This window comes from Hoplias malabaricus, chromosome 4 (genome assembly GCF_029633855.1).
Source record: "Hoplias malabaricus isolate fHopMal1 chromosome 4, fHopMal1.hap1, whole genome shotgun sequence".
Lineage (NCBI taxonomy): Eukaryota > Metazoa > Chordata > Actinopteri > Characiformes > Erythrinidae > Hoplias > Hoplias malabaricus.
Genome location: NC_089803.1, coordinates 31,303,737 through 31,316,648, shown reverse-complemented (window position 1 = coordinate 31,316,648; position 12,912 = coordinate 31,303,737). Strand labels below are relative to the sequence as shown.

The 12,912-nt window shown below is 41.5% G+C and overlaps 1 protein-coding gene across 2 annotated transcripts in view; it reads left to right on the top strand.

Moving 5' to 3' along the window:
- Nucleotides 1–12,371, top strand: part of scaper (S-phase cyclin A-associated protein in the ER) — an 88,339-nt gene extending 75,968 nt beyond the window's left edge. For both annotated transcript variants that reach the window (XM_066667273.1, XM_066667274.1), the window contains exons 28-31: nucleotides 2,445–2,594; nucleotides 9,874–10,065; nucleotides 11,068–11,113; nucleotides 11,470–12,371. In XM_066667273.1, coding sequence (XP_066523370.1) covers nucleotides 2,445–2,594; nucleotides 9,874–10,065; nucleotides 11,068–11,113; nucleotides 11,470–11,573 — 492 coding nt within the window. In that variant the 3' untranslated portion in view covers nucleotides 11,574–12,371. The remainder of the gene's footprint in view (nucleotides 1–2,444; nucleotides 2,595–9,873; nucleotides 10,066–11,067; nucleotides 11,114–11,469) is intronic.
- Nucleotides 12,372–12,912: the final 541 nt, after the last annotated feature.

The following is a 12,912-nucleotide window of genomic DNA, read 5'->3' as shown; positions in this document are numbered from 1 at the left end:
TGTAAACACAGAGGCATAAAGCAGGAAACGCAGGAGCCATATGAATTATTTTAATGTGTTTCAGTAATTACTCACAACCACTCTGGGAGTCAGTGTGGATACGCATGCGAGTGTGAGCTCTCTATCTTTCTCTATTTAAAACAGCTGGTAGTCCAAAGCTCACGCTGCCAATGTTTTATGAACATTTTAAATAACACTGTTTCGGGCCTGTTGTTGTAATCACCTTGTGGTTTATATTAGCAAACAAAACTGGCTATTTGGTTCATCAGTAATGCTGAGCTGTCCCTTGCTCCGACCCAGAAGACACTTTGCTCTCCGTGTCTTGGGCCAGCCAGCCCTTTAGTGCTGTTCTTGGATCTGACTCTTTAACCACTGTAACAGAAACCACAATGCTGCTCAAAAGCCAGTGTGTCAGACTGCTGCTCCAGAGACTGTGCTGGAGTATTGTTTATGAGCGCGCTGCCTCAGGTGAAATCTTGCTCAGGTAGTGTTGTTTTGCTGATTTGGTCCAGCTGGGTTTAAGACTGAGCTGAGTGATACCAGCCAAATCAGCTCAACTTCTCAGCAGTGATATTACTGCAACTGCAGAATGAAGAACAGACAGTTCTAATGATTACATATTGATGTGTTTATTGATTGTCCTTCATGGACCTTGCAATCTTTTTGCTCAGAAAACAACACACGTATTAAATAGATACTGGAGATAATGCAAGAAATGTTGATTCTTGAAGTGTATTGAAAAAAGAAATATTTATTCTGCTATATCAGCTATAGATCTTTAGTATTGTCTTGATAAAACCATACCATATTTGGTTTAATTGTGTTTAAAGGAACACTGCAAAATTTCACCTTATCCCAGAGTTGGTACTCTGGGTCCAGCACTGCAGAATCTAAACTATGTTTAAATAATAATAATATACATAAAAAAAAAATCACAGAATTTTACCTGAAGGTTAGAGAAGAGAGTTTTAGGGCCAATAGGATACCAGTTTGATAGTGGTTGGATCCCAAAATAGAGGGGTTTGCAAGTGAAGAACCAAGCTTTTTTTCTCCCTAAACACTCACAGCTGAAGTGCCCTTGAACAAGGTACCTAAAACAAAACTAATCCCTGTGCAATCTTTGTGAGCGTGCTCACTGCCCCTAGTGCACTTGTGTATGAGCGTGAGTGCGCGTTTTGTGATATCAAGGCACCAGGCATATTATGATTTACATTACACCAGCTCCACACAGTATGAATGATGTGTGTGTGTGTATATATATATATATATATATATATATATAGTGTGTGTTTTTTTTTTTGTTGTTTTTTTTTACATGTAGAAGTACTTATCTGGGTTGTCTCCTAGCAGGGGCAGTCTTCCAGTTGCAGCCCCTGTGGAAAGAGAAAAACAGTAATTCATATTAGTTAATGGTGAATGATGAGCTTATGTGAATGTGTGTATATTTATGACATTGCTAAGATTATATTTAACAGGGTGCATTAATCCTTATAGGTGGTCCTACAGTGGTATACTCCAGAGAAGGGAGGGGCTTTCAGGTGTCGATTGGCAACTTTGGGGAGCCAAAGGGCGAAGGGCTGATTGGGTGTTAAGACTGCAACTCTGTCACTTTTTGATACTTTTCTTGACATATTCATTGAAATGAAGACTGTGTGTTTGGTGGCAAAGATGACCGCGACTCTGTTTTCCTTGATGCACTGACTCTGAGGACGCCTACACATGGCTACAACACCACACATTTACTTCCAGAGATGGGGGGCACAATTTTATTGTCCTACTGTGCAGAGTTCAACTATGTTACCTCATATGTAGTCTTACAATCCTGACTTTGACAGGAAATGACAGCATCCCTCTAGATGTCACTAAGGTTTTCATGTATCCCTTTACAAAGAATTTCCTGTGTTTTGTTTTATGCTCCATTTTTGAGTTACCCTGTTGTTGGTCCGTGCTCTATGAATGCATGTGAAAAGCATTTGTGATTGTCCTGGCATCACAGGGTGGGTTCAGGTATTGTTGTTTGTGGCTACTTACACTCTCTCACTCTCACTAATGTCCACAGTCTCAGTGGTGACCCTGAGGCGCTCAGTCATACTGACATGTTTAATAAATACTGTCTGTGGGTCGGGCTGATAGCATCTCCTAAAGGGAGACGGGGGTTCTGTAGTGGGACCTCTTTCTGCAGGGCTGAGGAGACCCTTTAAGTACACCACAACAACCTCAACTTGTTTCTTCAACCTCTCTTAAGAACTAGCTCTAAAGAGAGCTAGTTTTTTTTGTCACTCTTATGTTTATTATTGTAACATAAACAACATAGAACAGTACAGTTAGAGGTTTGAAATTGCCAGATAACCTATGACTCTAATATACTTCAGTACTTTGATTTGTCTGGGTTTGTAGTATTATAATAATAATAATAATTATTGCAATGTTTCTTTTAATTGCAGGCTGTTCTAGGAGCAGAGGGGTTATCTCTTGCCTTTAGACACATCGTAAGTTCTCTGCTGTGGTACTGTTCTCAGAACAGCTCAGAAGAAGTTTTGCATGAACTCATCATCTGTGTGGGTTACTTCACTGTCAACCACCCTGACAACCAGGTAAGCTTTCTTCTTTTGTGGTTTGTGTAGATAGCTCAGTGGTAAACTGTGAATGTCCTCAGGGAAGAGGTCATCCCTGTGGCAGTAAAATGTAAACTATAAACATATCATGTTTTATGTGACTCTTATATTTTAGTTTGTATCAGGTGAACAGTGATTGCTACAGTAAATAGCTTACACTGCTGTTCATATCTGCCAGCTGACTGAAAGGCTTTGCTCAGGCTGTCACAGAAACTCATGGTCAGTGACGTATCAAGGACTGTTTTCATTTTGTAAATAAAAAGGACAATAAATTGATTCCAGTCTATTCCAGTTTATAATTGTTAGTGGATATTCTGACTTTAAGCCTGCCTGACTGTAACCACATCTATTTCTTGGAAAAGGTGTTTCCAGTTTTTAGACCTTCAGTCTGAACCAGTACTTGGGCAAAGCATGTTAAATTATACAGACACAGGACTGAACACTTGAAACCACAGTGAAAATATTGTCATTATCCCATTACATTATTGAGACAGTTGGGAGTTGATTAAAAAAATCCAACAGCTCTTTTGTTCTGTGTGTGTGTGGTGAGTGTACTGTTAAGCTTTTTGAAAACTGTTCTTTAGATCATGAGCCCGGTGTACTTTTCCCCTTACAAACAACTGACACAAAAGCAACAAAGGGAGGCTATTGAATAATGCAGCGGCCGTGGCACCTCTGCACTGTCGGCCCAGGCTGCAGGGACAGGCTTTGTTCTCCTGCGTCTGGCAGTTGGCCTGCCACTTGTTTGGGTTTTGCAGGATGCTGAACTTGTAGACGTGGATCACAGAGCAGCGTGGCATGAAGCACACATGTTCCACCGCGTTCCACTTCCCTGCATCCTGGCAATCTACACGGCCAGCGATAGCGCCTCACTCAGCCAGGCTTTACTTATGTGAGTCTCCTGAGGATCCACTGCTGTGCTGCTGTTGTAACATCCTCAAGGGAGGGTCGAAGTCCCAGCAATTTATGGGCTTATTACAGATTCTAATTTAAAACATTTTTGCTGTTAATTAAAGAAACGGCCTCTATTTTTATGGCAGTTCAGTTCTCTTCAGCCGCTCCAATCCAATTTAATTATTTTGATGTACGTAATTAGCATTTGTTGGCCATTGTTGGGCTGATTTGCATATTATATTGGATAATTGAATGAGGGCTGATGATTGAATTAGGTGGAGAGTGACAGATGATTGGGTTTGTGCTCACATAGGGGGGAAGGTAACGCAACGACCAGGCTGGGAATTACACCTCTTGCATATTCATTTCATCCCTGGTCCACTTTGCTAATTTGAAAACTGCTGCAGCAAAGTCTTTAAACTTGTGACTTCTTTGTAGGACGCAAGCTGTTTTTATGTGACCATTTGCCTTGGCTTCAATTTTTTATCATTTTAAACGCCACCCTGAATGGCAGGTGAACAGTTGTAAAGAAGTTGTAGAGTTTTTGTTAGTTGTTTATTCCTTTCTTGTGTGTATATATATATATATATATATATATATATATATATATATATATATATATATATATATATATATGTGTGTGTTTTTTTGTTTGTTTTTTTTTGTTTCTTTTTTATTCCACAAAGATTGTCTGTTTGACATTTGATTGGTTAATATTTGAAAACAGTTTGAAACAACATTATATTTACAAACTTGGCTTTGTGGAATGTAGGCTGGATCTATTGAGCTTTAAAAATCTACACTTCTGTGTTTTCCACAAGGTCTGTACTGCTTGCTAGTGAGTCAAGCACTGCTCTATGTGCCAGCCCCTCTTGTGCATCGTACACCGATCACCCTTAACATTAGGACCACCTCCCTATTTTCACTGTCCATTCTCTCAGCTCCATTGACCATACAAGAACACTTTGTTGTTCTACTTTTCCCTACTGTAGTCCACCTGTTTTTCTGCCATCTTCATTTGCCCTTTCATCCTGTTTTTCAATGGTCAGCGTCACCAAAGAACAAGTCTGATAACCCTCAGTGTCACTGCTGGACTGGGAATAGTCCTCCAACCAAATTCATCCAGCCACCAGTGTCATGTGTCCACTGATGAAAGACCAGAGGATGACCAACACAAACTGTGCAGTAACAGTTGAGCTACTGTCTATGACTTCACATCTACAAGATGGACCAACAAGATAGGTGTGTGTCACAGTGGATAGTGGCGGACACAATGTTTGAAAACTCCAGCAGCACTGCTGTGTTTGATCCACTCATATCAGTGAAAATCTAACACACAATCACTGCTTCACTGTCACTGCAGCACTGAGAATGATCCACCACCCATATCATACCTGCTCTGTGGGGTTCCTGACCATTGAAGAACAGGGAGAAACCGATGAACTCCAGTCTGTAACTGTGGATCTAAAAAGTGCTCCTGTGGTCAGTGGAACTGAGAGAATTGAAAGAAGGAAGTGGTCATAATGTTATGGCTGATTGATGTAAGTGACTATTGGCTTGGGCCCGTTTGGCTCAGCTTTGACTTTCTCAGGATATTTTAAGCCAAGGTAGAATGCAAAGACAGCTTGACCAAGGCCTTCCTCCTAACACACACTGCTGATTCAGTGTCTGTTCACCAGCCTGTGTTTATAAATGTGTGTCTGAGAAATAATACAGCTCATAAAAGCAGCACAGACTTTGAAGAGCTGCTCCTTGGTGTATACTCTGTTGGATTGTAGAGTGTCTACGTTAGTCATCTTCCTCCAATACGCTCCTATTGGTACAGAGACATATGCTCTGTGTTGGTGGCTGTGAAGTGTGTTTGTACTCAGGGGGAATGATGACTTGTAGTTGATAGTCTCAGTGCTGTGAACGACAGTGCATAAGAGCTTGGCTTTTGACAGGTTTTAAAACATTTCTCATGTCCTGACTGCAGTGAAGACTAACTCTTCCTAGAGCAGTAAAGGCCAACTCTTTCATAATAGATTTTAGAGATCACAATGTTTATGTGACACTTGACATCGAGTTATGAGTCTCTTAGCAGCTATTGTAAAGATTATTTTTATAGCTAAAGAAACTGTAACTACAGTTAGAGGAAAGGTATTCTAACACACTATGTCATATTTTGAGAGCATGTATCCACTACAATTTTAATGTGTGTTGCTCATTTACGTACCGTATCTTTAACTTATATCTGAAGGAAAAGTATGTACTCATAAATCAAATTAAAGATATATTTAAACTGAAGCTGAAAAGTTTAAAGTGTTGACCAGAGGAGGGAACGCGATTAGTAATTATTTCCTTGATGTCACTGGCCTTTTTGGAAGGAAAAAAACTAATATTTTTAATAGACAAGAATGTAATTGCAACATGATACTAATGTAATACTTTTGTGGCCTCTAAATAATCCTTTTTTTCTTTAATCAATTTTTTTTTAATAAATCAAAAGTGTACAAACACTTGTTATTCCTCTCTGCATCACTGTAAACCACCCTGAATTTTATGGATAAAAAAAAAAATAACTGTTTCCTTTTTTTCTTTTTCCTCATTTGGAAAGCAGCCAGTTTACTCACTCACTATTACACGCAGGCAAGGCAAAGACAAATATCTTTGGTTTGACAGCATGTATGTACTGTACCCCTAGTGTTTCTTCCATTACTGAGGGATTACAAGGCAATGGCCAACAAGCCTCTTTCCCAGACAGTCACTTTTCAACACAGCACCTCAGAAGGGCCAGACTGAAACAGTCCACCACACTCATCTCCCCTTATCTGTTCTCTCCCTCACACTCTGTTTTCCACCTTTAGTTCTATCTCTCTTTCTCTTGTACTCTCATCCTTTATTAACACAAGGCTATCTCCAGTGCCCTGCAAGCCCAGCTGCAGTCCTGGCCCAGTAATTCACAGTTAAAATGATGTTGAAACGCTGCCTTCAACAGTCCATTACTGCAGAGATAACCCAACCGTTCCCTTTGTGCTGGGCTGGTATAGTACGTTCAGAGTGAATGACTGAGATCCATAGCTGGCAAAAGCGTTTACCGTCTCCATCTCACGTTCTATTGAGGCTTCAGCCAGGCTGGCCTGAGTGGCAGCGGCGAAGATGAAGCCTCTGCCAAGCTCCATGAAATGATTTACACAGTCTATCAACGGTAAACTGAGGCTTAACACGCTCAAGTATTATGTGTTGGGTTTCTTCTTTTCTGGACTCCTCTTTCGTTTTTTGTTTGTTTGCCCATAAATCTTTCAGAATTTAGGGCCCTATTTAGGTCTAATGCTGTGTTTGAGTGCAGTCCAGGTCAGGCTGGCTCCTGGGGAAGATCTCCAGGAGAGATTATCTTTCAAAGGATCGAAGATGACGCTTTATTCAGTGAGGCATCTGCAATAAATCACCAATCATTGGCCGTTTTTTAAACAAACACTGCTCTTAATGCTGTTTTGGTAAAAAGACGTAAGCGTTTTGCCCTTTTAAGCAATGCTGACAAACACGTCTCTTTTCTTTGTCCTTTATACTTCCGCAAAATTTATGCGTGTGTACAGTGTGCCGTCAGATTGTCTGTGTAGACAGAGTTCAGAGTATTTTGTAGATTGTGCCTGTGGGTGGTAAGAGTTTTTGATGTAGATCTGGTCAGCTGTAGCTTAGTTTCCTGTCTCTTTTTGCCTCTTTAGTGTCCTCACATGTCGTTTGCCCTTTACTCTTATCAGTAAGCTGTCTGCACCCCCTCTGCCTTTGCAATTGTTCTGTCCACCTTAATGTCTATTCTCTTACACTGCTTGTTTTTTCATCCTTCTTGTTAGCTTGTAAGGAATCTTGCTATGCTGCTTCCTACAGTAAAACAACAAGCAGCTCTGTGTCATCCCATGTTTTTGTATATTTAAGCATGTTAGCAGTCTTTTCTTCTCATCCTTATCAACAGTCCATCTGAGAACAAACCAGGCTGATTCAGGTCTCCTTCCTCTTCACCTTGAGCTATTCGGAGTTTGTGTTTGCGTTTCGGAGCATTAACTTTACACTCCCTTTGTTTTCAGTGGACAGGCTGGGAATTATGTAATAGACTGGCCATAAAAGCATAGGGCCTGTTTGAAAACACCAGCGCTCTTTACTTAAGAAAACACTGGACAGTCCCTGCCTCTGTTTCTTTATGGCCATCTGTGCTTAAGTAGGAGGGGGATGCAAAAGTTCAAACGCCCACCGATGCTTTTATGACGTCAGGGGCCGAATAGATACCTAGTTGCTGCTGGTGGAACTAGGCTGAGGCTCAGTGTTGTCCAAGCAGAGTGTAGGGGAGTTTAGAAGGGCATTCAGAGCTGAACCTAACCTCTGCTCTCTCCCTGCTGTACATCTCCCTGCCTCGGACACTCGAGTTGGGGGGGGGACAGTTTGTTTAGGCATGAAGATGGAGCACTGCGTGCTGGGGGATTATGAGATGGCCGCTTGATTTGTGGGCGGAATGTCCGCACGGATCCAACTCCCCCTGCACAAAACATACATACACTCATGCTTACCCAACACCCTCTGTGAAGTTGTGAACACCTCTGTTTATGGAAGGCGAGTGCCAGGGTCTAGTAAGGTAAATGGGGGTCCAGTACTTTTGAAGCATTGTAATTTGTAACAGTCTGCTAACTGATGAGGAATGGACCATGCGTCTATACAGCTCCCTCTTTGAGTCCAGGAGTGATGGTAGAGATTAGGTCTGTACTCCCCAAGCTTATAAAAAACCCTTCTCAGCCATGCCCTCCACCCTGACACTGCACAGCTCTTCCATTGAAAACAACCAGATCCTTTGAACTATTGCTTCATTCAGTTGCACTGCTATGGTGGCTCAGGAAATCCACTTTTTTCTGCATTCCTGGGGGAAACGATCATTAATTTTAAGGCAGAGAGAAGCCACTGGATCTTACTGTTTGGTCAGCACATACCGGTGGGCTTGCTGGTCTGAAACGAGTCAGCAGTCAGCTAGTTTGAGCTTTTAGTACCTTTAAGGACGCTCTGCGGTGGTTTGTTTGAGACATTCAGTAAAGCATCTTTAACTGTCCCTAATACAGAACGACACAGCCCCAGATCCCTTTGAACGCTGCTGTAGGACTTGTCTATGAGGGGCCTTCACCTTGAAATGATAAAAGAAGTGAGTTATCACTTTGTTTATCATGCTCTTAAACCCTTTAAAGTGCATTATTAAAGGATAAAATGCACTGGAAAGAGTATTGTTAAGAGTATTTTTACAAATCTTGTAAATCTTTGGTAATTTATGTCACCCAGTCGTTCTGGGAAGTTTACCCCACCCTTCTGGTTTGCATTTAGGGTTGAGTGCTACAGTGGAAGGGTATAAGCAGTTGGTTCTCTCTCTCTCTCTCTCGCTCGCTCGCTCACTCACAGACACACACACTCTCTATTTCCCCTTTTTCCACTGCCCCTCTTTTCTCCATCTCACCTGTTGGAATTTATGGCATTGACCTCTGGGCTCCCTGCTCTGATCACGGAGTGCTAAGGGCCTTTCCTGGTTCTCAGGCTTGTGCTGAAGGCCTCTCTCACCCAGAGTCTCTCCTTTAATCAGTCCAGCCTGGGAGTGATTTGGTTTTAATGCTGGGGGACCGGATGTGATGGTATGATTGACGGCCGTGCTGAGGGGGAGTGGGATGCTGGTGGTGTGAAGCTCCATTAATGGTATTGCTTCATTTCTTAAAGTGGAAGGGACTGTGCGTGTGTGACCGTGGAGGGGGGTCTGCCTGCCCAGCCCCCACCTTTGCCCTGTCTCCACCCCCCTCCCCCCCCTCTCTCTTAAACACAGCTCTCCCTCTGATAACTTGCCACACACACATTGGAACACCCTGTGATTTTACCTCTGTTTGAACTTCAGCAGTACGTTGATAGCTTGAGGCTTTTTGTTTGCCCCGCAGACATGAACAGAGTTATGCCGTTCATCAACACATCTCTGTGAATGGAGAGATGTAGAGTGGCGGTGTTTTTCTCCCTTTCTGTGATGAAGTGGGTGTGCTGGGAAAATATCAAGCAGGGTACATGACTACAAGTGGAAACCACTGGTCTAGTGTGAATGCTGTGTTTGAGTGTCTTCCCTCGTTGGAGCTTGTAGGTGTTCGTAGTGCACTCGTGCCACAGAAGGAGGTGCTAAGGCATCCCTGTCTGGGTTTATGGTGTGTAATTGTGTACTGGGAGGCTGTGCCCTCTATTTCTCCTCTTAATGGCTGTTTGTGTGTTGTTTTAGTGGCAGATTTACGTGTGGGAGGGGCAAGAGGGGAGGCTCTGATTTACCACTGGATGTGGCATTTGCTTGATGTGTGTGCTCATGCTTTCTCCCTGTGTGTTCCAGGTGATCGTGCAGTCTGGCCGGCAGCCCAGCGTCCTGCAGAAACTGTGTCAGCTGCCGTTCCAGTACTTCAGCCACCCACGCCTCATCAAAGTGCTCTTCCCCTCATTCATCAGCGCCTGCTACAACAACCAGCAGAACAAGGCCATCCTGCAGCAGGAGATGAGCTGTGTGCTCCTGGCCACCTTTATACAGGTACAGCCCCAGGCTCCAGACTCCAGAACCCACCCAGAAGCCCCAGCCATGTGCACATTTTCCTTATACACGCTTCTTCTCTCACTCATTCACACACAGATACTCACTGGCCTGCCATCACCGTAATGCACTCCTCTGTCTCCCGACACGCTCAGTACACTCACATGTTTAAGAACACAATGTGACCCAGTAACAGAAAGAATAGCTCACTTGCCAAATAAATGTATTAACACGTGTGTGCAATTTTCAAATCTAAATGGCTTGTTTATTGTGGGTCTCCATCATCAACAATGTTGTCTTTAAAGTCAGGAAATTTAAACTAACATCACACAGCTCTTGAAATGCCTGTAGATACAGTGTTATCTTTTTAAATCACCTCTCAAACTCAGCATTGTTTCCTCATCTCACCTGCTGCATGTCTTCTGACCTGTAACACGCCTTTCCACTGCTTCTGCACAATGTCAACACTGGACTCTTATCTCTCCAAACACTGGCTTTGTCTTTGTTTGGTCTTTTGTTTTTTCGCCTCTCTCTATGGCCCCCCTTTCCAAAGAAGCAGCCTCCAATGCACAGATGGATGGCTTCCTCTGACGATTTGAGTGGATTTACCTGCCACCGGTTGAGCCTCTTGTAAACAGGCCGGCTCCTTCATCTTCCCCCTGACAAGCTTCCCCATGCTGGCCCGCTACCTACGTTATAAATGTGCAGATTAGCTCTCACTCTGACAAGGACAGACCATTGTCAGTTCATTCAAACAACGGGAAGATCCATAACATTTTGTACATTGGCTTCATTTGGTGAACATACAGGGCATCTTTATAATGTGTGTGGTATTTTTGCGCTTAGAGTGCATTGTCTTTGGGCAGTTCTCTTTTACCATTGTGCAAGGGGTTGTATTCAGAACAGATTACTCCAAGCACGGTACAACTACATTTTAAAACCTTCAGAACTTAAGTAAAAAAGGCCACTGATTTGCATGAGCTTATATCTCCCCCCCTTTAGGACTGTGCCTCCAGCGAGAACCAGACAGATAGTAAACCAACACAGGGTGAGTGTCTCATCTTTATTTTACTGATAGCTTGCATCTTCTTGTGCAGTGTATGTAATTATGTGTAAAAGAATGTTTAAAATCTAAGGCCCTTATCCATGACCATATTGAGACTTTCTCATTGCTAGAATAAACCTCGTCTTACCTTTTATTGGTCTCTTCACAAGGATTAAATCTTCTTTTACTTTTTCCTAATTCATCTTTAAAAATAATGAGAAATGCTTCGATTTTCTCTGAACATAAGGAACCCTTTCTGTGTTCTTGCTTTGCTCAGCATTTTGGAACATTGATGCAACCGCTCAGTGAATTGTGCACATTCAGTGTGTGAGAGATTCTCTTGTTTCTTTCTCCCATAGAGAAGAGTAGTGCTGTGCTGGATTACTGTGAGTTCTCCAACCGCTTCCCCAGAGAGCAGTGGGACTCGGCGCTTCACTTCTTCCTCAACAAGCAGGAGAACTAAACACTACATCTCTACAGCAACACTGATTTTGTGTTTTGCTTTATTTAATGTTACTTGGGCTTTAAGACAAGTCTTACACATTTGAGTCCTACGTGTAACAACCCTTTTTTGTTTGTTTAATTTGTATTAACTCTCCTTAACGGTCCATTAACAAAGTAATTGCAGCTGAACTTTTTTTGGACGTGCAATGTTAACACCACACACTGTAATGACAAACTCTTTGCACAACTAAGGTACTTAAGGGCAGTATAACAAGTCACATTTGCAAAGTGGTTTGAATGTATGAATATATATTTTCTGTAAATATACAGTTATAACTTGTCGGTATAAAGTGAAACTTTTCTTCTGAAAGCAGATCTGCTGAAGCCAATTTCCTGAATGCACAAGAGTTTACTGCTCCTCTCCAAGCTGGACATAGACCTTTTGTGTTTTATAAATTATAAATTATGTTGTTTTGTAAATAATAGATGTTTGAAGAATATTTCACTCAAACTTTCTTTTTAGTGAGTGTAGTCAGTTACTTTACTGTTGTTGACAAAATCACTATGCATTCAAAAGAAGAACAAGGAAAATTGCTTGCAGAACTGAGAAGGGCCTTGATTTCCTACTGTTTTTCATATTTATAAGTTATACAGCCTGAGTATTCGACCATATATTAACTATAGTTCCCTTTCATAAACACGGTGTAAGCCATATTTACTTTTGTTGCTGTTGTCTTTGTTTACTTTGTACTTATTGAAAGTTGAAGCACTTATAATTTATGCAATTACATTTTTTCAGATTTAATAAAATATTTAAGACATTGCATTTCTGTCATTGTTTTACAAACATTGTTACATAAGAGTTCGCAAAAGACATTTGCAGTTTAAGAAGAAAATTTAGAGGAATTTTTAGCCAAAATTTAAATACACAGACCACAGTTAAAGCTACAGTTAGGATGGGATCAAAATATTGTTTTTGTTCCAAGTCTGTTCTTTTTTTTTTTTTTCTAAAAACTGACAGTATTTTTGAGAGTATGGCAGACATGAAATCAGAAATTTTAACCATCGCAAGTTTGTGCTGTGCTGAGGTTTGTTTGCCACTGTTTATTTTCATTGTGTCCATTCTCTTACACTGATTTAACTAACGTCTACATTTTATACGTAATGTAGCTGTAAAAACAATGATGGTGCCTTTTAGAAATTATGCAAATGCATTTTCATAATCAGAACCTGCTCATTTTGTTTTTACATATTTGTAATGGGGAAAAGCAGTTAATTCTATTGTAATAAGCCACATACTTGCTGAAAGCTGACATGGGTGAAACTAGACAGTGAAAAGCTGAGGCCTCTAAGGGGCA